Below are 27,116 nucleotides of genomic sequence, written 5' to 3'. Positions count from 1 at the left end.
AAGGTAGTTTTTAGATCTGACATTAGCCAAGAACATTTGATTTTACTTAGGGGGGGGGGGGCTGTCGACCATCAGGGAGGTTTTTGGGCCATTGGAGCAGCCCAGGAATAATTGGGCTCTCTTTGTGCTCCCTTTGGCCTGACGGGCAGGGGGTTAAACCTGGCCACTTTGGGCTCTGTGTCACCATTTTGGGAAGGTGACACTGCAGCTGTTTCAGTTTAGAGACAGTTTCAGTGATTTACCTCCGACCCAACCGGTAAGCAAGAGGTGCAGGGGCAGATGTTTGAGTAGGGGTGCCGATATTGTTGAGTGCAGGTGCACCGGGGGCAGTTAAAAAGAATGTATTTGGTTGTCACTGGAAGCAAGTGCAAGGCGTCTGGTACCTAGTAATGTACAGGTTTACAGTGTACTTTAGTGTTGACAACAAGTTACTACCGGAGCAGTTACTAAGGTTAAGATAGGAGATACTTAGTTAGGTAGATCTTTAGGGAACTAGAGAAGAGGTTACAGGGTTTAAAGGTTCAACAGTTAATGACTGAGTAGGGGTTGTTAACTAGTTGCAAAGAAAGGCAAAGGGTGGGGAAACCATAGGGGTGGGGGAGGGAAACATCCTTTACCACGAAAGTTTTACAACGCGGTACCATTACCACGCAGGTTTTACAACGCAAGTCGTTACAACGACTTGCGCTGGAGGGCGCTGTAGGATAGGGAATAGTTTAATTTAATATCCAACTCCTTCCCTACTATCCACGGGGACTGGAGTTGGAATAGTAAATTAAACTATTCACTATCCAGCGCCCCCCAACGCAAGTCGTTGTAACGACTTGCGTTGTAAAACCTGCGTGGTAACGGTACGCGTTGTAAAAGCACGCGTTGTATCATCATACATACGGAGGGGGAGGAGGATAAGTAGATGAAGCAATGTATAGTGAAGTTTAGTTTTGTAAGGCAAGGCCAATGGTATGTTTCTGTAAGGTGCACCTATCTTCAATAAAGCGGCCTTTTCCACAAACTTGAGAGTATCGTTGTGTCTATTCTGTTCCTTTGTGACCCAAAGGGCTATTCTGCTTCGCAAATGCTAAAGGAAAGTTAAAAAGAACAGTCACTGCAGATGTGCAGTCCAGACCTAAGCTTGTCTGTACCCTTATCTTTCAAAAATGAATGTACACCTCTAAAAGGAACTATGCATTTCATATGCTAGTATGGCATAATACAAAGGTAATTTTGTACTCTGCCTTTGTATGGTGGCGGCTCTGAAGAAGAGCATGGTGACACTTCTGCAAATTGTTTAATATTTGACCTTTTGCAGAACAAGATGTCCTCGATGCATACACAGGTGTCGATCTGCTAACAGAAGAGCAGATCCAAGCTCTCAATTGTGTCTTTTTCAAGAGCGACTGGTCTCTTAATTTATCTTATCGTTCCAGCACAGGAAATCATTTTGTAATGAGAATACAACAAATGTTCACAATAAACTCCGCACGTGAAGGACGAAAGATGCCATTTTTAAAGTCATCCTGTCGTCACCTGGTTAAACTATTGATCAATTGTATACACGTGTTTACAAGTGCCAGCCATATGATGATATCTGATGTTGTAAGATACACAGACATGACGAAGCACAGGCCTATATTGCCCTTCAGTTTTTGTCTTATCTTCATGAAGCAGGTTATAACACCTCAATGGTTCAATCGAGACAGAATTGCTCGCTTTCTATGATGCCAAAATGAATCACATGAAAAACAATTTGGCCCAGAGATTTTCCCACCTCTGTGCCTTGACAACCTTTTGTTAAGAGTGTTTGTCCAATCCGGCCATTCACAATGATGGAAAATACATTCTGGCTTAGTAGCCGACATGTTCTATTGACTCTGTCTAGATTACTTTCTTCTGGGAAGCCTTCCACTCGCCATTCCTGGGAAAAGTATTTCACTTCAGAATGATTCTGCTGTAAAACCTGAATTGGATATATAACAACTGACTAACCACTATATTGTCTTTTTTTAAGGAATGGTTTGAAAATAGTATCGCTTCCTGTGTAAATGGTATGCAATTTGGTGTCTTTAATATGGCGCACTGGGTTCCATTCTCGGCTCGGCACTGAGACCACTATTTCCTGTGTGAATCATATTCAGGAGTTACTGCCAGTTCTTGATATGTAAGATTTATTGATTCCTTTTGTTAAGACTGATCATTTGGTAATGGGGCATTGTTTAAAGATTTGTCAGGATTTGTAGACCAGACAAGTGTGGGGGGACATACATAGTGTTTTATTTGTTCTAGACCTATCTATGTATGCAATATAAATGCAACAGGTCTATGTAGGAAATGCATGTTTGAAAGTGGTACCAAATGTGAGAAGTGTTGTGTGGAACAAATGTGGTGTGTAAATATTTCGTGTTTATAAAGATGTGAATATCGTATAATGATGTTTTGATAAAAAATTGAGAATTAAAAATAAGTGATTTACTCTGGATTAAAAAAGTTGTCCAAAGACTTACTGATATTTTGGAGTAAGTTTTGGGTCACGCTAAGGTCCCTTCTTCTAAATTGTAGGCAATACTGGTGCTTGTTTTTGTTTTTTTGTTTATAGTGAGGCTTGTCCTTATTGCCCGTGAGCCCAGACCCAGTTTTGGTTACGACAGTTCTATGGAAGCATATACTAGAACAAATCTGTCACCCATGCGTGGGGCTGCGTCTTGTCTTGCCTCAAGTGTGGTATATCAGTATTGGTAGTTAGTCACCTTGACTACTGCAGCGTGGGCACCCGTTGCCAATTGCTCCACTATGACCTCAACGATCAAACATCCCCAAAACATGCTGTGGTAGGACTGCCCTCTCTAATGTGTTGACACTGAGTTTCATAAGAGAAATACTGGAACACATTCTACAGAGCACACATCAGCAACCAGAACTGTGCCTAAAGTATTGATGGACCACAAAACATACCTCCCAGGTCTGTGTAAGTCGACTCACTGCAGTGTTACTTAGACCAAACATGACAGCAAAGAAGGAATTAAGGTTCTTCTGCTCCTTCAGGCTGCAAAAAACAGAGTTACGATTAGCGTTTTAACAGAAAAAACAACCAGGCCATTTCAATGTATTCTTTTAAAAGTTTAGGCCTAGAGATCAAAATCAGATTAAAACAAACAAAGTTTCATTCAGATAATAATATAAGGCATTCACCATTGCCAAAAGAACTGTGTCCATAGACAGTGTTAACCCAAAGCAACAACACTGCACAGATCATTACTGGATTAGCCTTGACTCGGTTAACAGAGAACTTCTTTCAAGTTACCAACTTTGTGTGGCATAAATTGTTTTAGGACACGTTTTAAGATCTTAGGATTGAGGGGTGAACATGATATAAATTTCAATTCAAATGGATTTAATAACGAGTATTTACTCAGAGTTCCTTCTTTGACTAGGCTTAATCTATGTCAGTATGCCCACTAAGATTTAATGCAATTTTTGAGTTCGATTGAAAAAGTTGACCTGCTCATGCCCAGGCAAAGATATACTCCTCTAGTGACAGCAAGTGCCTTGCCAAGAGCTGCTTTTATAGTAGTCAAAGCAATACAAAAGGGGATGATGTATCGCTTTATAGTAGTCAAGGCAGGCCTGCAGTGATACTTTATTAATCCAAAAACGGTAACACTTTGTATGGAACGGTAAATATTTGTGTCACTTGCTGGTTTGCTATGAATGGTATTTTGATATGATGATGCTTAAATACTTTGCCAAAATAGAGGGGGGTTTCAGTTATTCTGAATAAAGTTTTTTAGTGATGCTAGTCAAAAAACGTTTCATTTAGGATTTATTTCTGCCTCAGAGTTCAGCTTTGTAAAAAGCATCACCCTAACTATTGATTTTACTTTGCGTGGGCAATGCTATAGTTTCCAATAAGCTCTACTGATAATGAAACAAGTTTTAAGAGCTGTGTTAGACCTGACATCCTTGGCGTGGTATTCCCCCAGATTTTTGCCTTCACACCCATGATTGCTGAACTAGTTTTTGCTGGTATTAGGATTCTGTGCACTTTATCCCTGCTAATCAGTGGTAAAGTGCTTGCACTCTCACCTTTAAGCATGCTGAAATTGACCTACACCTAACTGGCACATCTAATTCACTTACACATCCCTAGTAAATAGTACTACACACATTTTGGTCCTGTAAATAAAATGCTACTAGTGGGCAGCAGCACCCATTGTGCCATCCTCTAAAGTAGGACTGCAAAACATGTTTCAGGCTTGCCACTGTCTATAGTGCAATTTTAAACCACCATTTCGACTAGGCAAAATAAAGCTTTTGCCCATCCTAAACCTTCCTTTTTAACACTTACTAGTCACTCATAAGATAAACCCTAAAGACTCTTTTTTTATTTTTTATTTAATTTTTATTATTTTTAGTCACTAGTAGGTAGAGAAGAACAAAAACCATACATAGCATAAAAGTCACAAAACATACAAACATAGCATACTTGGAAAAACAGAAATTATACAGCCAAAATGAAAATATTTGTCCGAGCCTTTTCGAAAAGAGTAATTAATATATACAAACATTCAAAATCAATCACAATTAAAGAATTAGTCCCACTGAAGACTAGACCAAACCCTCCCAAATTTCACCCTTGAACGTAAACCCTGAGCTTTAGCTAATGCCAATTCCATTTCATAGACCCCCCTCAATAGTAACCAAAAATCAGTGATTTTCGGACTTTGGACATCGATCCAGACCCTAGCGATGCACAGCCGAGCACAAACGGCAATAACTGAAACTACAGATGTAGATAGATAGCCCAAATCCACTACTGTCCCGAATAGAATTACTTTCTCAGTTAGTTGAATGTCCTTGCCAGCTAACCTGCTCAGCACACAGGCAACCTTATACCAAAACATGGTTAACCGAGGACACGTGACGAGCATATGTCGGAGAGACGCGGCATATTCATTACACTTAGGGCAGTATAACTTTGAAGAATCCTGAGAAATAGCCAATTTCGAGATAACCATAGGGGTGTAATACAGCATAAACATGGTACAAAGGTGTTGCAACTTTTAAATTAATAGAGGTGACCGCAGAATTGATTAGAACCATTGAGTCAACAACCTCTTCAGTAGTGATTTCAATTGCAAACATACGGTTTAGTTTAGCTGTAATCTGTATTCCGTCATCTTCTAATGCAGATATGAAACACTGATAGGCTTTCCCAATCAGGCCCCGCCCTGACGTCTTAAAAATAACCTGTAATACCTCAGATGTATGAGGGAGGGCTGACAGGCCCTTTCCTTGAATAAAGAAATCCCTAACTTGGAGGTATTAAAAACATTAATTATGGGATAGCCCAAACTCATCTTTTAATGAGGAAAATGACCTTTAGCCAAATTCATCATACAACTGCCCTAGCGGTGTTATGCCCGCCTTGCTCATATGTCAATGTATATATCTAAGAGCTCTCCTCGCTCTGCGATAGCCCCAAATAAAACTTCCAATAACACTGTCAAGCCGCTTAAAGAAAGACATTGGGACTCTTAAAGGAATAGCACGAAACAAGTAAAGAAATTTAGGTAAAACATTCATTTTTACTATGCACCTTCCAATAATAGTCAAAGGTAGCCTATGCCACCTACGCAAATCAGCAGCAATTTTTTTAAGCAATGGTTCGTAGTTCAAGGCCATGAAGTCCTCAGTGCGGCAACTGAGACACACCCCAAGGTATGTAGAAGTAGTAGTAATACCTAACTGAGGAGAAGCTAATAGTGGTACGTAATGTAAGATTGACTGCGCCTTGTTTAGATTTAGTTTATTACCAGAAAAGGACCTGAAATGTTGAGCCTTTTGAGTTAACACTGCTATAGCTTCCTCTGGCCCTGTAGTGAATACAGCAATGTCGTCTGCATAAGCAGTAACTTTTAAAATCATGCCATTGAAGGACACTAGCGAGATAGAGACATTCTGAAGCAGATGCCTAATAAACAGTTCAATGCAGAGAGCAAATAATAAAGGGGAAAGCGGACACCCCAGCTGCATACCCCGCTGAATAATAACTAGATGTGAGACCATTGAGTTTGATAACAGCGGTTGGATTATGATAAAGTCTCTGTACCGCCGAGACAAACCTCCGACCGAGGCCCAAAGAAAGCATAGTACACCATAAAAACCCCCAAGCTACTCTGTAGAAGGCCTTCTCGGCGTCCAGCATCAGCATCCCAATCCGCTGATCCAGGTGACTAGCCACATCAAATGCTGCAAAAGCTGTATTTATGTGCGCTACCATGTCCCTCCCTGGAACAAAACCATGCTGTTCCTCTGATACCCCTAAATGAATTAATGGGGCTAGGCGGGAAGCAAGAAGCTTAGAGAAGATTTTCGCGTCCGTATTGATCAGGGATATCGGTCTATATGAGCCTATATCCTCCACAGGTTTGCCCTTTTTAGGGAAAACAGCAATATTAGTTCTGTTCCACGATGGGGGCGCATCCCCTCCCTACATTATTCCATTAATCAGTTCAAGAAGTACTGGAGTCAATACATCCCTGGATATTTTATAAAACTCAAGTGGAATGGTGTCCTCACCCACCGCTTTGCCACTGGGCAAAGCCCCGATTGCTACATTCAATTCCTAAAATTCAGCATTACTTTCTAGCCCCACGGTTTGAGACACATCCAGAGCAGGCAGTGTGCTCTCCTATAAATAATCCATAGCCATTTGTTGATTAAAACTTCCTGATTCCTTATATAGATTGGCATAAAAGATCCTAAGATCCTAAATTGCTCTACTATGTCTTGAGGTTTCATATAGGTTACACCATCCATGCCATTGATTTTCTTGATATGAGACTTAGCCCTCTGGTCAGCAAGTTGGTAAGCCAATACCCGTCCCACCCTCTCTCCATACCCATACTGTTTCGATCTGGATTTAAGAAAATTATTAGCAACTTTGTCATTCAGCCTTCTACTAAGCTTCGCTCTTACATCAATAATTTGAGCATATATAAGCTGTTCACCAGTATCCTTCAAAGCTATTGCATGAGCGTGTTGCTGTTCTAGCTCGATATATAGCCTATGTTCATTTCTGAGCTGGCTACTATTAAGTCGATTCTGCTTAACTATATACTGAAGAGTAGCCCCTCTCACACATGCTTTTAAACAGTCTCATACCATTGCAAGAGATGCAGTTTGGAGATTATTTACTATGTATTCATTCAGGACCTCTTGCATATAAAGTACAAAATCAGGATTACTTAGAAGATGCCTAGGAAACGAGAATTCCCTAGCTTGCTCTTCCCTAGACGACCCAAGGTGTACAGTAAGCATAATGGGATTGTGGTCCGAAGTTACCTCGGGACATACAACCATAGAGGCATTAGCCAACAACACAAGTTTAGTCAAAATCATGCCGATTCTAGAGTATTGTCTGTGGGGATGAGAGAAAAAAGTAAACCCCGGCGTTGTAGGGAACAATGTCTTCCAACCATTCTAGCTCTGACAGACGAGTTTGTAGAGTCAATTTATTTGTCTAAAATGCAATTGAAATCACCCATTACAATTAGATCACCAGCCCATTCATGCAGTTCAGAATTTAAGTAAGAAATAACCTCAGGGCAATCAACATTAGGACCATAGACCATACATACTGTCACCTTACATCCGAGGATTCAGATCTGAGCAACTGCCCATCTACCCCTGCAGTTGGCACGCGTACGTAAAACCGTAATTTTGGAATATTTATCCTTCAGTAAGGCAACCCCACGTATCGATGCTGTCTGCGACGTGCAGACACTCAAATCGTAGCCAAGCTGGTTAAAATAAATTCTATCTTTATAGGCCATGTGAGTTTCGGCCAGCCCTACTATTTGAGGCTTAAATCCTTTAAGCTCTTCAGCTACCTGTTACCTTTTAATGACCAGATTCAGCCCACAAACATTCTAACTCATAAATTTAACACTTGACATTACACAAATTCTGAGCTGCTGAGTCGTACTCTATCCATAAACAAGCCTATGCTCATTACTATAATTATACCTTTTCTGTGCTATCTTAACTGTGCCATGACTATTTAACCCCTCCTTCTCCCCGATCTCAAGATCGTCAATTTTATACTGCATTGAGGCCAACTGTGACTCCTGTGAAGTAACCATTTTGACCGTGTGAGTATTGAGCTCCTCCACGACTGACACCCATGGTTGCAGGTCAGAGACCTCAGCTGTGAAGTGGGAAACCTTGGCAGTTACCTCGGATAGTGCTTGTTTGATTTTGGTACAATCCACCCTTGCCTGATGAGAGTAAGTTTGTGCTTAAGCTCTCTGAACATTGAGAGCCTGCATAATACCGGAAAGTGATGGCTCATCGCCCTCTCCGTCCCTTCCCTCCAAGTGATTCTGCTCAGAATTAGGCCCTGATCCAGCTTCTTCAGTAGCCAATATTCCATCGAGGGAAGAAAGGGGCCTAAACACTACAGGTGAAGTACTAAATACAGCGGGTGCTAATTCCCTAGGATAGGGAAGCTCCCCACACGAAGATGTTTGACCAGAGTCAGTACCTGCACCAGGAGCCAAGATTTGCACGCTGTCCGAATTGTGTAAGCCAACCAAGGCCATATCAGATTTCTAGTTGACTGAGGGGCTGTGGTGGTAGTAGCTGAGGTAGTAGCCATCGAATCCGGCGAGGCGGAGACTACCAAACCCCCCTGTGTGCCCGCGTTGGATAATCTAGAGACAATTGATCTTACTTCGCCCTTTGATGACACCCATTTCCGTAGCGGGCTCACCCCGGGCCGACCTTAGTAGAGCTTGATGCTCCCTTCAATCGTCCCAGTGCCTCTGAAATCTGAGCCTTCATGCCGATGCCGATGCCATTCCCACGGCCTCTGCCACCCTTTCCAGTCCGACCTGATTTAGGGCCTTTTCCTTTCGGTGTTCTTCCCCACTCAGGAGTATTATCCCTGGGACTAAACGCAGCGTTATTGTTGTTGTTGAAACTAAAATTAACACTGTAGTGACCTGATGAAAGATAGTTGATAGGGGAGTCCGAGCCATTCCCTGGCTCCATAGCTGCGTTCGTCACCCCCTTGCCGCTGCCGGTTTCATCGCCTGTCAAACTGCTACCATTCTCGCCCAGAACAGTCTCCAGCAGGGTGCTATTTGAATGAACAGGAGAGCCTTCATTGTTGAGCCCCTTGGATTGCGAAATACAGTCTGAAATAGGAGGAGGTAAAGCTCCAGGCAAGTCGCCATCGACACCGGATAGAAGGGGTAGAGGTTCATCAGAGACAAAATCCACCAGGCTCACTACTACAGAAGAGGCATCCAATGTAGAACTGATGACAGAGTCCTCCGTGACCCCCAGCCCTCGTTAACTGCAGCATTAGGAACTTCAGCCATCTGGGCGCAGGGGATAGCTGACTCTGATCCACAGGAGCGGAGCAGCGCTGTAGCCTTCCCTGAGCTTAGCAATTTTGGAATAGAATTCCCCACCTGAGGGTCGATTAAACAGCCAGCCATATGGTTGCTTATTGGAAATCTTCTAGGCATTGCACCACCATTGACAGCCGCATCAGTTTCAGAAATGTTCTGACAGTCCACCAGATCCACTATTACTGGGAGACCCCCACCTTCTACCTGGGCCTCAGTCCAATCGGACGAGCAGCTCGTTGAGGAGCCATCACTATAATGTTTACCTTGGACTGGGATGCAGTTCCCATCACCCGCCTGCTGCTGCCTCTGATTTCGACCTCGCCAGTAACACCGCTGCGAGAGTCCACAGAAGAGTGAGAGTCTAACAGGGGGAGCCCTGACCGTGTTTGCTATGCGGCCGCCGTACACCGCAGAGCTGACACAGGTAATCCGGCACATCCGTCGTTTCCGAGGACCGGAGAGGAGGCGAGTGCAGCTGAGTGCCGGCATACACGCCCAAACCCGCAGGTAACCACAGGTAATTTTGCCGCCTTCGTCTTACTTCAATACTCCGCTTATCACTTTTCAAATTTCATTTTTTAGTCGATAATGTGTTCGCGCTGCTGTCCGTCACCGCTTCTTTACTGCCGGGGTGAGAGGAGGAGAGGCATTAAGGCAGGCCGCTGGAGACCTCGGGAAAGAACAGAAATACGCCCTTCGGTAGCGGAATCAATCCGCCATCTTCCCTTCCCTGCAGGGAGCCAGATGAACCCTAAACACTGATAGGGTAGGGTGCATGCTATATAAAAAGTGGGACGTGTCTTTGTTTTACATGTCCTGACAGTCAACAGCTACTAAAGTTGTTTTTCACTGTTGAAATGCTATCAATCCCATAGACTAACACTGAGGTTATATTATTACACCTAATACGCGATAACTTCAGTTTGTTGCCAGATAGTGAAATCCTCTTTCCACTCCAATTAATTTTAATTTTAATTCAAAATCCTCTTGACTGGTAAAGACAGATTTTAAGTCGCTATTCTGAAAATGCCCCTTTTAGAAAGTTACAATTTCTCTGCCTAAACCAAATGTGCCTTGTTGCCACATCATTGTGAATGGCTCTCCTATGGTGTTTTGCACATTCCTGTCAGTCATGGGGACAAACGAGCATTGGGTGAGGGCTAGAGTGTTCACCTCCAGAGCAGGATGCCCTTGATGTCCTGGCGGTGGTACTCAATCCTATTGAGCTTCAATGGATACCTTATCAATCAATCAATCAATCAATCAATGCATTTCTAAAGCGCACTACCTACCCGTGAGGGTCTCAAGGTGCTGGGGGGGGGGCTGCTACTGATCGAAGAGCCAGGTCTTGAGAAGTCTTCTGAAGGTCAGCTGGTTCTGGGTCTGTCGTAGGTTGGTAGGGAGAGTGTTCCATGTCTTGGCGGCGAGGTAGGAGAAGGATCTGCCGTCGGTGGTGGTTTTCCGGATACGAGGAACTGTGGCGAGGGCGAGGTTGGCAGAGCAGAGGCTGCTGGTGGGGGAGTAGAAGCTGAGTCGGTCGTTGAGGTATGCTGGTCCGGCGTTGTGAAGGGCTTTGTGTGCGTGGATGAGGAGTTTGAAGGTGATCCTCTTGTTGACAGGGAGCCAGTGCAGGCCTCTCAGGTAGGGTGTGATGTGGCTGTGTCGGGGGATGTTGAGGATCAGTCGTGCCGAGGCATTCTGGACTCGTTGTAGTCGTCTCAGGAGCTTGGTTGTTGTTCCTGAGTAGAGGGCGTTCCCGTAGTCGAGTCTGCTGGTGATGAGGGCCTGGGTGACGGTTGTTCTTGTGTCAGAGGGGATCCATTTGAAGATCCTGCGGAGCATTCGGAGGGTGTTGAAGCAGGACGCGGAGATGGCGTTGACTTGCTTTGTCATGGAGATGGCCTTATGGCTTGCACACCCTCTGCCTGACTTTTAAGGGCTGCCTGCTCTGCCGCTGGCAAATGCAGATCACACTTAGACCTATTTGACCCTTGTTACCCTAGACAGTTTGGAACCAAACCCAGGAAAGGAGCAAGGTTAGACAACGGAGGCATCCCCCACCTACAGGCTGGCAGTGGGGAAGACAGTGGCAACTTAAGACCCTCTCATTATAACATTGCTCAACCTGTGGAATATTCAGAAGGACTGCCCTGCTCTCTGAAGAAGGAAGACTGGACTTGCTTGCCTTCATCCAGAAATAACTCCAAGGGTCATTTGGTTGACCTCCTATTTGAGCTACAGGCCACAACAAGCTTCCCGAGGCCTCTCTGCAACTGGCTAGGTGACCAGCATCAACTGTACCTACCTGAGCACTGCTGCTGGCCTCTGCTGGAGCGAGTTCTGATCCCCCAAAATGCCCCCCAGGTCCTTGACTTTGGCTTGCGTTAGAACGCACTCCTCCTAAACTCAAGGTGAAAATCCAGAAGTTTTAGGCTCCCAATGACACAGAAGAAGTAGTTTTTGCACCATCCATGACTCCTGACAATGCAAATCTTCGCTGATGAACTGCTCTTCACTCCAACTCCGAGTTCAAGCACCAATGGCAACCTTCCACTTCGACCACCAATGCAATGCTCCAGTAATGATGACTCTTTGCACCAAACATGGACTGCCGAAACACGCGACCGGGTCCTTGTGCCAGCAGTGAACTCCTTGCTGATTCCGCCAACGTGAATCTCCACCTGCAGCTCATCACATGGACTTGAGAAAGTTATAATCTTCACCAGGATGGTGCCTCTATCCAACCCACGCACCATCACAGCCGGCCTGCACCTGGGACTTTACCCCAGTGCAGTGTGATAAGATAACCACGACAGGCACTTTGTGCTTTTGTAAGAGCTCTTTTTACCTAAAAACTTCCAAAGTTCACAAATCCAATTCCAGTAATTGGATTTTTGTCATTTTGATGTAATTTTATTTATTAAAATTAACTCTATGTTTCTAATTTTTGGGGGATTTTGATTGTGTTGTGTTTTAACTTCATTACTGATTGCGTGCTCTATAAATTAGTTAAACATTGCTTCTAAAATATGTCTGATTGTCTTTGTGTCAAGCTACCAGAGGGTAAATCATAGATTTGATTAGTGACTATAGAAGGGAGCTTCATGTAAAGAGACAGCCCTAAAGATTTGAGGAATTTTCTCCAACATTGCATTAGCATGAGAACTTGTGGAAAAAATTAAAATTAAACTAGGCGAGCAGAAACAACCATAAGGTGCTTACTAAAATGAGGTAAACTCAGCTGATGTGGAGATTTTTGTAGGTGGTTTAAGGCAAGCTGAAACTGCTTGATCATCATTCGGAAGAGTCTGCAACCCAGGGTGTGGACAGCCTGCTGGTTTGATCCTCTTAGATATTCTTTTCTATCACAGAATTATCGATTTCTAAATTTAATAACAATCAGTGAGATCAACCTACTGCTATTATGGAACAATGTTCACTTGAGTCAGCTAAAGAGTGTGTCTAGCAGCTACTGTCATTATTCGGTCTGGCCTACAGACAACTTTAGCTTCCTCGCCATCCTTATGTAATAAAACAATTATGAAATAAAAAAAAATTACATGTATACAAAAAGGGGCTTTGCATCAGCCCTATTCATGTTGGGTCTGTTAAGATGTCACTCACATGTTGCTCGCTGCCATCATAGCATCATTTGTGAAACAACAGGTCAGCGATGTTCAGCCACTGGCTCTAATGGAACATTTTTCCTGAGCAGACGTGCACATCTGCCCATCTGCATACAAATGCAGTGCACTTCTTTAGGATATAGTAATTCAAAGTGAATAGTAGCTTTTCTCTGCTACATTACCAATCATATTTTCTTGTGCTGAGCAATAAAACTAAAAGGAGTTTCCATAATTATTTTGAGTACGGCTGCCTCCTAGGAACTACCCATACTGGTCTAATAAACCAAGATGCAGGTTTAATTTTTCTTAATGTTATAAATGTAATGTGGATGCAATAAAAAACATCAATGTATCCACTTGTCAAGGGAAGGCCTATTGGCATTGCCAATGCTTGTTTTTATTGCTTGCACTTTTACCGGTTAACACAGAATGCCTATTTCTAATGCTTTGCTATGGTGCATGTGCCTGTTTACTTCATAACGTTTTAATTCTTGTATGCAACAATTTTGGGATGTATTCTTAGTAAGTTTTTGTCCACATACAGAACTTAGGGCCCGAGGTAGGTGGCTCCTTACCGGTCGGTAAACCTGAAATTCGGTAAATTTCAGGCTTACCAACCGGTATTGAGCCATTTGCCATGTAGGTGTTGATTACCGAATCGGTATTTACCGAATCATAATTTACCGATTTGGTATTTACCGAATCGGTAAATGGCATGTAGGAAGCACATTTGTTACTGCTCATGTGCTTTAAGGATTCGTTATTTACCATCAGCTATAAGTTGGTGGTAAATAACGAATACCTTTGAAAATGCAAATCTGTGCATTTTCAACTGTGCTATGTGGCAGACATACATGCCCTTAGGGCATGTATGCGTGCCACATGTGCACACAAGCACGATTCAGGGGTGCAACAGGGTGTCAAAGTGACACCCTGGCACCCTTGAATGTGTTCCCGATTTTACCAAATCGGTATTTACCGATTCGGTAATTGCCATTCATTCCTATGGGCCTCAAGGAATGAATGGCAATTACCAAATCGGTAAATACCGATTCGGTAAATACCGAATCTTACCGATTCGGTAATACTTACCGAATATTTAGCTACATAGCATTTACCGATTCTATAATACCGAATCGGTACAATTCGGTATTCTAGAATCGGTAAATGTATTTTACCTACATCTGGCCCTTAGTGCCTTATTTAGATTTTGGCAGACAGGGGTCGCAGTCACAAAAGTGACAGAGTACCCTGTCCTGCAAACTCACAGGCTGTCCATGCCATTTAGATCTGGGCAAACCATCAGCTTTCCACTGGCGGTGCCCCGGTTGGCTCTTTAGAAAGAAAGATAACCCTGACAGGCTGACAGAGTTCTGGCCGTCAGGGTAAAGACATTGCCTGGTATGTCCTACTAAGGGCTGGCTGTCTGATTTCCTTTTTATCACCCAGTCACTGCCAGGGAAAATCTGGGGTTCCTGAACTGAAAATAAGACTAATAACCCCCCTCACACAGGGAAAACACACCCGGGTATGGGATCATTAGTTATTTATTTTTCACAAACAAGCTCTCACTTTGGCAGTTTGTTTTTGAAAAACAAAAAGTTTGGTGGATAACTTTTAAAACTGGTAGCAGCCATCCACCAAACATTTGGTACTATCGGAGATGCCTCCAGGACTTCAGTGGTGATCCTCTGTTCATTAGGATTGCGGTCTTAATGTCCTCCGTGACCCTGACGGGCAGAGTACATGTTAATGAACCATAAATCAGGCCCACAGTTAGGCCCTTTTCAGTTCATTTCATTCTTTAATTTTATTGTTGCTTGGTTAGCTATTTCACAGATACCAAATGTGTTTTTTTCAAGGGAGGCCGTTCTGCTTGTGGCAAGCTACCAAGGTTGAGCCAGGAATTCATCACAGTAACCAGTTTACCTTTGTGGGTCAGAATGTTTAGGCCTTGTAGAGTCAGGTTCACCGCACGTCAAGACTGTGCACACATAGTATAACCCTGATTGTGGCAAAATTACAGCATAAAGCAGTGAGTACTGTGATATCCAAACTTTGGTTCTTTTTAGCTACAAACTCTCGATGCCTCTTATCTGGGGAAAACCTGTGCTTGTGAACCATCAACTCTATGAGCTATATCTGCAACAATCTGGCTTGAGTGCAGAATAAAGGTCCAGCAATCCCACAGCAGACATTCAGTCTCTTCATTACGAAGAACAACTAGGAGGTGAGCACAATCAAACTAAACACTTAGCCTACACCCTGATGAACAGGGACACAAATCCACAACTAGTTTTGTTTTTCATTGGCCTTAAGGACTAGTGCAGACTGGGTCATGAAACAGTGAGCTATGGGATCATCATATGGGAAATTGCATAATATTTGCAAGCACGCATCGAAGGGTGCAGCATATGACACACATGCATGCAAGGTACTGGTATGTACATCTCTAATGTATCAATGGTAGACAGAGAACACTGCACCACCTCCAAATGGCAGAGTACACAAAATCATATAAAAGACTACGGCAGTTTACACACAATTGTTCCATGGCACTGCATGGATTATTAATTATTATTATTATTATTATTATTATTATTATTATTAATAGGGACTTATAAAGCGCGACTTAACCCGTAGGCATCAAGGCGCTAGGGGATGGTAAAAGAAAAGCTCAAGAACTCAAGAGTCGCAAGGGGAAAAGCTACAGATAAGCTTCTTGAAATAGCCAGGTTTTAAGGGCTTTTCGGAACAGGGTGTGGGAAGAGATCCCCTTGAGCTCACTAGGGAGCGTGTTTCAGAGTCTGGGTGCGAGAAAACGAAAGCCCCCCCCCCATCTAGCTTTAGATATTCGGGGAACAGCCAGCAGATTTTTACTGGAGGAGCGAAGTGCTCTACCGGGGGTGTAATAGGCCACAAGAGCACGAATGGCTTCAGGCCCAGACTCATTAAGGGCACGATGTGTAAGGCAGAGAGCCTTAAAATTAATCCTCGACTGCATGGGAAGCCAATGCAGGTTCATTCTAATAGCCATGCCAGAGGAGCGTTTAGGGGCCCCCACAACAAACCGGGCAGCCGCATTCTGTACCGTCTGAAGGCGCTGGACCAGACCATTGCTAATGCCCAAGTACAGCGCATTGCAATAGTCTAGCCTAGATCCAATAAGCGCGACTGCAACTTGTTTGCGTGCATCAGGGGAGAGGTAATGAATAATTTTCCTGAGGATCCTCAGAGCATTACAGCAGGTGGACACAGTCCTACTGACTTGCTTGTCAAGCGAGAGAGTGGTGTCCAGGATGACCCCAAGATTGCGAGCAAAGAGGGACGGCTGGGGGCAGGTACCAAGAACAGCAGGCCACCAGTCCATTGACCAAATCTCACTCTTGCCCCCAAAGATGAGGACCTCCGTCTTCTCCCCATTCAACTTAAGGAAGTTCTTGATCATCCATCCGGCGACTGCCTCCATACAGTTTTTAAAGTTATGGGCAGTTATGGTCACAGATTGAGAGATAGAGACCATAATCTGCGTGTCGTCGGCGTAGGAGAGAGCTTCCAACCCAAAAGATCTTATAAGCCTGGCGAGTGGGGCAACATAGACGTTAAAAAGCGTTGGGCTCAAAGAGTAGCCCTGAGGCACCCCACACTTCACAGGCTTAATGGGTGACATAAATTCGCCCAGCTTAACCCTCTGTTTCCGTTGGTCAAGGAAAGATGATAAAAGGCTAAGTGCAGGGCCCTTGACTCACAGCTCACTGAGTCGCTTGACCAAGATGGTAGGGGACAGGGTGTCGAAGGCCGCCGTAAGGTCTAATAACACTAGCAGAGTGGTCTGGCCGGTGTCGACCTTGGACCGAATACTGTCGACAACCACTGTGAGCGCCGACTCAGTGCTATGAATCCTATGGAAGCCATGTTGTGAGGGATCCAAAGCATTGGTGCTGTCAAGGAAAGCACTCAGGTGAGAGTTAAGATAGGTCCCCAAGAGTTTAGCCGGGGCGGGAAGAAGGGAAAGGGGACGAAAGTTCTTTAAAATCCCAGGATCTAGAGTGGATTTTTTTAGTAAGGGCTTGACAATGGCTAGCTTCCAAGACAGTGGATACTCCCCCTCTGAAATGGCCAGATTAATTATATCTGTCAGAGGGGGCAGAATGGTCTGTCTGCAATCTTTAAGAACTTTTAAAGGACAGGGGTCAAACGGTGACCCGGACTTAAGCTTATCCAACAGCATGCTAAGGTGTTCAAGAGTTATAGGGGGAAACTGAAGGAGGGAATGGGAAGGAGCCGGCGGTTGGATTTCCGATATTGAGATTGAGGAAATGGAAGGAGGGGAACTAGAGTTAAGGGTTTCCAGGTCTGTGTAGATATCCAAGATCTTCACATGGAAGAAAGTGGAGATCTGATCGCAAAGATCCTGGGAGGCTGTGATAGGATCAGGTGTCTGAATAAGAGAAAGATTGTCAACTATCTTAAACAAGTCCCTAGGTGACTTAAGAGAGGACGTTAGTTTGGAATAATATGCCTGTTTTTCAGTCAGAACAGAGGCTTTATATCATTTGAGAAGGATTTTGTGTATATTCTTCTCTAGGGGGTCCAAGTTTGCCCTCCAGAGCCTTTCCTGCCTCCTACATCCTTGTCTGAGAGTCCTAAGAGATGCCGAGAACCAGGGGGCCGAAGGCCGTTTCCCAGCAGAATAGCGAAGCTGGGCTGGCGCAAGCGAATCGACAGCCTCCGCTATAGTGTTAGAAAAAAGAAGAGCCGCAGTATGAGCATCCTCAGAAGGCCGGGATTTAAACGTGGATAGAAAGGGGTTAAGGGAGTCGTTGTTAATTACCCTAAAATTCCTCCTCAATACCCACTTGGTGTGATCAGGCTGAATGCCGGCGGGGGGGAAAAAGGAAAAGTCAAGGGGAATGGCAAAATGATCTGACCATGACAAGGGAAGGGGGTGCCAGTCTGAAGGCGGGAATCGTTACTAAATACCCCATCCAAGGTATGCCCAGCCAAATGGGTGGGACTAGTCACCAATTGTGACAGGCCGCACGAAGCTAGAGAGTCCAACAGATGGATCGTATCAGGGGAAAGGCCCTATTGTTGATTTCTGGCGCCAAAAAGCAAAAAGAAGAAGAAGTGGTGAAGATAGAGACCGAAATACTGGATTTGGAATCAGCATTGGAACAGGAGGTGACCCAATCAAAACTGCATGTTTTACAGCTGAAGCAGTTTGAATACAAATCATTAGTGTCGGATGCGGTGAAGGCTCTTAGCCGGGAGCAACAGGGACGTATATATGATGTCGGAGACAAGGCCGGTAAATTGATTGCTTGGTTAGATAGAAAAGATAGAGCAAGTCGTGTGGTGCCAGAGATCGAGACGGAAGAGGGAGTCTTGGTTACTGACCTGCGGGAGATAGTGGTGAGCTTCGCCACCCATCTTCGCACTGTGTACTCCTCTGTGTCTGATAGGCCAGAGGAAGACTCTTGTTTGTTACTTCGGGATATCACCCTTCCAAGTCTTTCTGAGGAAGATAGGGACTTAATGGATTCGGCGATTACGGCGGACGAAATAGCATTGGCTCTGCGTTCCTTGCGCTCTGGTAAGGCAATGGGCCCAAACGGTTTGCCAATTCAGTTATACAAGCTTCGACTCGACAGGATTGCTCCGTATTTGAGGGATATGTTCAAGGAATCCCGCGATGGTGGGTTTCTCCCCCGCGATCAACGCCTTGCCACTATAGTTGTTATACATAAGGAGGGAAAGCCTCGGAACAAATGTGCGTCATACCGGCCGATCTCATTGTTAAATGCCGAGCCGAAGATTTTGGCTAAGGTATTGGCTAATAGACTAATCAAGGTTATTAGTGATTTAGTACATTTGGATCAATCCGGTTTTATTCCGCACCGGAATACTGCATTGAATCTTCGGCGATTACATGGTGTTACAGCTAGGGCCGGGACGCTGCGTGAACCGGCCATTTTGGCGTCTCTTGACGCCACTATGGCGTTTGATACTGTGGAATGGCCGTACTTGTGGGCGGTTTTGGCCAAGTTCGGCTTCGGCTCTGAATTTATCAGTTGGGTGCGACTTCTTTACGCTGACCCCCTCGCTCAGGTTGTAGTTAATGGCCGCGTTTCTGGAATGTTTGCTCTAGGGCGTGGGACTCGGCAGGGTTGTCCGCTTTCTCCCCTCCTGTTTGCGTTGGCGCTTGAACCCCTGGCTGCGTGGATCCGTTGGGAACCGTCCATGAGAGGGATCTACTGGTCCCCGGAGCATGAGGATCGTATTTCCCTATACGCGGATGACATTCTATTGTATCTTACTTCCCCCAGAAAATCCCTGATAGTGTTATGTGACGTTTTGGTCTCTTTTGGTAAGAATTCTGGTTTGATTATCAACTGGGCGAAATCCTCCCTTTATGTACTCAGTGGTGATGCGCCAGTTTTGCCGCGTGGTTGTCCTATTCAGATCGCACAACAGGGGTTCAAATATCTTGGTATTTTTATTTCAATGGACCCTTTGATCCGGTATTTGAAAAATCTCCTCCCTCCTTTGGCGCAATTGAGACGAGATGTGGCGGGGTGGCGAAAGCTCCCACTCTCTCTGCTTGGGCGTGCAGCCCTTTTTAAGATGATGTCCCTCCCCCGTTTTTTGTACGCCTTGCAAAATACTCTAGATCTGGTTCCTGGTAGCTACTTCCGTATGGTTGAGGGTCTGCAGAGGGAGTTGCTGTGGGATGGTAGGCCCCGAATTGCTCTTGCCAAACTGACACTCCCCTGGTACGATGGGGGTATTGCTCTTCCGGATATTAAACGGTACTATTGGGCATCGCAGTTGGGAGCTATCAACCATGGTACATATTATCCCGGGCCTCACCCGGGTTTCGCTATGGACAGGTGGCTGCTCCCCGGAGGTAATTACAATAGGGCATTAAATTCCAAATCGGTAGTGGGATCTCTGACGGGGCCGACGCGTACGGCTGTGCGTGTCTGGCAGGTTGCCACTTGTGCATTGGGATGGAGGGATCGTTTGACCCTGGCTACCCCGCTGTTTGGATCAGATCAGCTCGGCAAACTGTGGAATACGAAGGGATTCGATAGGTGGGACCTCATCGGTATCTCCAAGGTGGGGGACCACTGGGTGAAGGGACAGGTGAAGTCCTTTATGGCCCTACAGGCCGAGTTCAACCTGGGTGGAACGGAGTTCTTCCGCTATGCTCAGATTCGACATGCACTTGATTCGGTCTTTCCTAGAGGGACGGAGATACCTGAATCTGCCCCGCTGGAGGATCGTGTGCTAGATGGGTATATACCGGATAGTACCATCTCTCTGGTATATAAAAAATTGATTTATCATAGAGCGGACCTTCTCTCCCAGCTGTGAGATCAGTGGACCCGTGATTGCCTTGAACTTGATGATGAGGACTCGCAGTCAGCGATCTCCTCCCCGAAGGAGGTGGCGATACCAGCTCGCCTTAGGTTAGTGCAACTTAAAATACTGCACAGAGTATACGTCACGGGCCCTCGTTTGGTACAGATGGGATTTTCGGAGGAGGGTCTGTGTACTGGCCACTTTTCTGCACATCATCTGGGAGTGTGATCACATCATTGACTACTGGCGCAGGATACACGGGGGTCTCCAGGATGTAACAGGGATCGCACTTTTACCTGAAGCCAGGCGTTCTATTTTAAATGTTTGGGAGCCCACCGATCACAATGTAGCCCAAACTCAGTGGGTGACCTTGGGTACAATGATTGCCAAACGCAATATTGCACAGCTGTGGGGATCCCAACGGCCTCCTACTATTGAGTGTTGGATGAATGATATGGCTTGGTGTATGTTTAGGGAAAAGACTGTGTATGTAGCTCGGGGTCGCCCCCGGAAGTGGCATAAGATCTGGGCTCCCTGGAATCGTTATAGAGGGGATATATGTGTACCACCTGAAACAGTGATACTAGATCTCCCGCATTCCCCCTGATCCTCACGGTATATGATGTCTAAATGCTTCCTTCGGTCTTCTTCCTCTCCTCCCCCCCACTCTTTCTTTATTATATTTGAGTGAAATTATGCTTGTTTCGAGGATCCGCCATTGCACAGTCTATTTGCTTGATGTAACTATGTGACACCTTGTTGTTTTCTTTGTTAATTTTCAATAAAAAGAAATATAAAAAAAAAAATATCCCAGTGAAGGAGATCGTAGGGGAAGGATTCAGAGTGAAGTGCATCGCTTGAAGATATTCGAGCGAGGAGGGCAGGTGGACCGTCCGACATTTAATGGAGTTATGGTACAGTATCCCCAATCCTCCTCCCACTCGACCCACTCTGTCCATTCTGGCCAATGAATATCCTTCAGGGATAGCATTTAACAGGTCAGGTTCAGACAAGTCCGTGGCCCATGTTTCGGTAATAAAAGCCCAGGAGGGCTTTCTCTGTGAAATTAATTCCCTAAAAGAGATGTTATTTTTGACCAGTGAGCGGGAGTTGATCAAGAAGCCCGTATGAACAGTGGTGGACGAGGGAGATAGTATAGTGGGAGGGCGGCAGCAAAATACCGTGTCAGAAGCTTTGAGCTGGGTAATAGTGTCATGACATCCGCAAGCTAAAGCAGTTGCAAAAGTTTCAGGGGCACAGGTGAAGTGACAAGGCAGTTTAGATGGTTTAAGTGCTCGAAGAGCAGAGAAGGAGTAAAGGGGCTCACCAAGAAAATAGGGAGGCGGGGGGGGCAGCATACCTGGCCCCTAGCGCCTCCTTGTCGCTGACGGGCGCAGACGGGCTGGACTCTGGCTCGACTCCGGCGCGATTGCGGCGCATCCGCTGCGCGGAGCCCTGACTAGTTGTTTAAGTACTGGCGACTAGTGCGCCGATCGAAGAGTGCCCAATGTAAGATGGCCGCCGCCGATTTACACAGCCCCGGAGCCTCAGCCCTTCAATCGGCCGAGAACCGCCTGAGGTGTGTAAGTAAGGGAATTAATGCTAGTTATCAGCGGAACAAAGTGCAAGGTGCTGGGAGGTCCGTGCCACAACAAGAAGTGATAAGAGGTAAATAGAGCGTCACGATAAAATCTGTGAGCTCTAAGTGACAGGGAGGGGGGGAGCGGACACAAAGGAGCAACAGCAAAGCGCAAGATAAAAAAGTTAAAAGCGCTATCTGATTAAAAGTCTCCCGGCTTCCGCCTCAGGAGAAGTATAGGCAGTATGATCAGTTGTGTAGCTAGACCTACTGCCACCCAGGGCAGACCCTAAGTTTGCAGCCCGGTGCAGGTAAGAGTGGGGTATGGCGGCCGATGGACTACTTGTCCTCGGGAGTGAGAGGGTGTTGGGAGTCAACAGACGTGATTTGCTCACTTCCACCGCCCCCAAAACAGTGCCGCCCAGGGCGGACCGCCCTGCCTTGCCCCCCAGCTACGCCACTAGCATGGATTGTGCATCACACTAACCTGCCAAGCATTTCGATTTCAATTTTAGTGCCTCAGATATTATTTCTGAGAATTTGGTTTTCACTTATAAAGAGTGATTTGCTTTTGCCTGAACAAAGCTACACCACTTTTTTGAGTTTTAATGTGCTAATAAATACCTTTATTCCAACACAGATTGCAAAAACACCACCCCTCTTCCATTTCAGGAAGTAGCTGAACACAGTACTGCTCTAGGATCATCTTATCCAGAGGCGTTCGCTTGCTTATCTCCATCAACGTCAATATAGAAAACCTTCCCATTTATGTCCAAGCCTACTTGACCTCATTTTGTTATTTGTATTGTACAGCACTCCATGCTTTATAACGAGATGTGTACATTCATCTTTTAATGAGGAAAATGACCTGAAGCCAAATTCATCATACAACTGCCCTAGCAGTGTTATGACACACTGTAGCCACATTCTACCCTCTGTGTCCGAAAAAATGCCAGGAAACCCAGGGTTGCTCCATAAAAATATATATTCCTGTAATTCTGTCACAGCAAAAGCTTTGCAGATATCTTGCCAAATGCGATAGATATGTCTGACTATCTTGAAGCGAACTCTCTTGTAGTAATTCGAGTACGACATATGATGTAGAAGAAACCCTGTATTTAAACCACACGCCAATTGATACGCGGACCACATTTTCACCACATTGGGTCCCAAGAGTAGGCTCTGGATACGATTGAGAAAGGCTGCCCAAAAGTAAGTTCTAAAATCGGAGAGTTTAAACCTGCCTTGCTCATATGTCAATGTATATATCTAGGAGCTCTCCTCGCTCTGCGATAGCCCCAAATAAAACTTCCAATAACACTGTCAAGCCGCTTAAAGAAAGACATTGGGACTCCCTAAGGAATAGCATGAAACAAGTAATGAAATTTAGGCAAAACATTCATTTTTACTATATTGCACCTTCCAATAATAGTCAAAGGTAGCCTATGCCACCTACACAAATCAGCAGCAATTTTTTTAAGCAATGGTTCGTAGTTCAAGGCCATAAAGTCCTCAGTGCGGCAACTGAGACACACCCCAAGGTAAGTAGCAGAAGTAGTAATACCTAACTGAGTAGAAGCTAATAGTGGTACGTAATGTAAGATTGACTGCGCCTTGTTTAGATTTAGCTTATAACCAGAAAAGGACCTGAAATGTTGAGCCTCTTGAGTTAACACTGCTATAGCTTCCTCTGGCCCTGTAGTGAATACAGCAATGTCGTCTGCATAAGCAGTAACTTTTAAAATCATGCCATTGAAGGACACTGGCGAGATAGAGACATTCTGAAGCAGATGCCTAATAAACAGTTCAATGTAGAGAGCAAATAATAAAGGGGAAAGCGGACACCCCTGCTGCGTACCCCGCTAAATAATAACAAAACTAGATGTGAGACCGCTGAGTTTGATAACAGCGGTTGGATTATGATAAAATCTCTGCACCGCCGAGACAAATCTCCAACCGAGGCCCAAAGAAAGCATAGTACACCATAAAAAAAACCAAGCTACTCGGTCGAAGGCCTTCTCGGCGTCCAGCATCAGCATCCCAATCCGCTGATCCAGGTGACTAGCCACATCAAATGCTGCAAAAGCTGTATTTATGTGCGCTACCATGTCCCTCCCTGGAACAAAAAATTAATGGGGCTAGGCGGGAAGCAAGAAGCTTAGAGAAGATTTTCGCGTCCGCATTGACCAGGGATATCGGTCTATATGAGCCTATATCCTCCACAGGATTGCCCTTTTTAGGGAAAACAGCGATATTAGTTCTGTTCCATGATGGGGGCGCATCCCCTCCCTACATTATTCCATTAATCAGTTCAAGAAGTACTGGAGTCAATACATCCCTGGATATTTTATAAAACTCAAGCGGAATGGTGTCCTCACCCACCGCTTTGCCACTGGGCAAAGCCCCGATTGCTACATTTAATTCCTCAAGTTCAGCATTACTTTCTAGCCCCAAGGTTTGAGACACATCCAGAGCAGGTAGTGCGCTCTCCTGTAAATAATCCATAGCCATTTGTTGATTAAAACTTCCTGATTCCTTATATAGATTGGCATAAAAGATCCTAAATTGCTTTACTAGGTCTTGAGGTTTCATATAGGTTACACCATCCATGCCATTTATTTTCTTGATATGAGACTTAGCCCTCTAGTCAGCAAGTTGGTAAGCCAATATCCGTCCCACCCTCTCTCCATACCCATACTGTTTCGATCTGGATTTAAGAAAATTATTAGCAACTTTGTCCTTCAGCCTTCTACTAAGCTTCGCTCTTGCATCAATAATTTGAGCATATATAAGCTGTTCACCAGTATCCTTCAAAGCTATTGCATGAGCGTGTTGCTGTTCTAGCTCGATATATAGCCTATGTTCATTTCTGAGCTGGCTACTATTAAGTCGATTCTGCTTAGCTACATACTGAAGAGTAGCCCCTCTCACACATGCTTTTAAACAGTCTCATACCATTGCAAGAGATGCAGTTTGGAGATTATTTACTATGTATTCATTCAGGACCTCTTGCATATAAATTACAAAATCAGGATTACTTAGAAGATGCCTAGGAAACGAGAATTCCCTAGCTTGCTCTTCCCTAGACGACCCAAGGTGTACAGTAAGCATAATGGGATTGTGGTCCGAAGTTACCTTGGGACATACAACCATAGAGGCATTAGCCAACAACACAAGTTTAGTAAAAATAATGTCGATTCTAGAGTATTGTCTTTGGGGATGAGAGAAAAAAGTAAACCCCGGCGTTGTAGGGAACAATGTCCTCCAACCATTCTAGCTCTGACAGACGAGTTTGTAGTGTCAATTTTTTTTGTCTAAAATGCAATTGAAAACACCCATTACAATTAGATCACCAGCCCAGTTCAGAATTTAAGTTAGAAATAACCTCAGGGCAATCAACATTAGGACCATAGACCATACATACTGTCACCTTACATCCGAGGATTGAGATCTGAGCAATTGCCCATCTACCCCTGCAGTTGGCACGCGTACGTAAAACCATAATTTTTGAATATTTATCCTTCAGTAAGGCAACCCCACGTATCGATGCTGTCTGCGACGTGCAGACACTCAAATCGTAGACAAGCTGGTTAAAATAAATTCTATCTTTATAGGCCATGTGAGTTTCGGCCAGCCCTACTATTTGAGGCTTAAATCCTTTAAGCTCTTCAGCTACCTGTCACCTTCTAATAACCAGATTCAGCCCACAAACATTCCAACTCATAAATGTAACACTTGACATTACACAAATTCTGAGCTGCGGAGTGGTACTCTATCCATAAACACAAGAGTAATTTTTCCCCAAGCCTATGCTCACTACTAGAATTATACCTTTTCGGTGCTATCTTAACTGCGTCGGGACTATTTAACCCCCTTCTTCCCCCCAAAACACCCACCCCACCCCCATCCCCCCAACCTGTTTCTTGGAAAAGGAATCACCCCCCTTATAGGCTGTCCAAAACTGACAGCAAGCGAAGGACGTCATGACCACCCCCCCAGAAACCCCCACCAAGCCCCCGCACCATGCCACCTCCAGCTAACCCCACCAGGTAAAGAGAAGAAACCTTCTCTAGAAAGAACGAAGCATTTGCCCACTATAAAACACCAAAAAACAGAAAGAAAAAGCAAGACTATGCTATAGGTTAAAAGAAGAAACATTTTCCTTACATCCCGAATGGCATTTTCTGTCAACCCTCCATACATATTGAGCCAAGATGGTGTACAAATCAAGCATTAGGGGTGAATTGCCAATTAGCCAGTGCCTTTTTTGCCTCCTGCTCATTAAAAAAAAAATATGAGCAACCATCTATAATTTTAAGCCGAGCCGGCTCCTGTAAAAAAAACCTGTGAGCAAACAGAATTAACACTTTCCGTGCTCATGACGCAAGGTTGCTCTATGCTCATGACGAGCTGAGCTTGTCATAAATGTTGCAACGCTCGCACGTGGGGATAACTTCCTTGCTGTGCTGAACGTTCGAAAACGGGGGTGGTCATGACGAGCTCCGCTCGTCATGAGCACAGCGCCACCATGCAGATAACGAGCTGAGCTCGTCACAAGCGCGGCAGCACAGTGCGTGGCCTCCCTGCTCCCCGCACCGCAGGGAAATTAGCCCCACAGCAAAGGGGTTAAATGAATCCATGAGTTGGCGAAGCTGTCATAGCTTATCCATGGTTGACTTACAAAGTTCAGACCTCACAAAAATTGACACAGAATCTACTTTAACAGGAGCCGTCGGCCGAGCCTTAAAAAAAAATAGCCTGACGGAGCAGGAAATTCCACAAAATTACCAAAATAGGCCTAGTAAAATTGGTTTTAGCTTGAGCGCTCGGTGAAAGAAATAATGGAAGACGATGCACTCTTTGGGCTTGTGTGTCCATATCCCAGTCTTTTAAGTCAGGGAAGGCCTTCTGTAATAGGTTGACGATAAATGCTCGGGGGTCGGAGCCTTCCTTCCCTTCTGGGACCCCTAAAAAATTCTCAGATTTTGGCGGCTCTGCCGATTTTCAAGATCGTCAATTTTATACTGCATTGAGGCCAACTGTGACTCCTGTGAAGTAACCATCTTGACCGTGTGAGTATTGAGCTCCTCCAAGAGTGACACCCGTTGTTGCAGGGCAGAGACCTCA

At 44.9% G+C, this 27,116-nt stretch overlaps 1 protein-coding gene across 2 annotated transcripts in view; it reads right to left on the bottom strand.

The window, feature by feature from the left end:
* RAPGEF3 (Rap guanine nucleotide exchange factor 3) overlaps positions 1 to 27,116 on the bottom strand; it is a 1,135,646-nt gene that overhangs the window by 133,515 nt on the left and 975,015 nt on the right. For both annotated transcript variants that reach the window (XM_078688545.1, XM_078688554.1), the window contains one exon: positions 2,950 to 3,040. In XM_078688545.1, coding sequence (XP_078544671.1) covers positions 2,950 to 3,040 — 91 coding nt within the window. The remainder of the gene's footprint in view (positions 1 to 2,949; positions 3,041 to 27,116) is intronic.

The sequence above is a fragment of the Lissotriton helveticus genome, chromosome 1_1, assembly GCF_964261635.1.
Source record: "Lissotriton helveticus chromosome 1_1, aLisHel1.1, whole genome shotgun sequence".
Classification (NCBI taxonomy): Eukaryota; Metazoa; Chordata; class Amphibia; order Caudata; family Salamandridae; genus Lissotriton; species Lissotriton helveticus.
The sequence above is the reverse complement of the archived record's forward strand: the minus strand, read 5'-3'. Positions and strand labels throughout refer to the sequence as shown.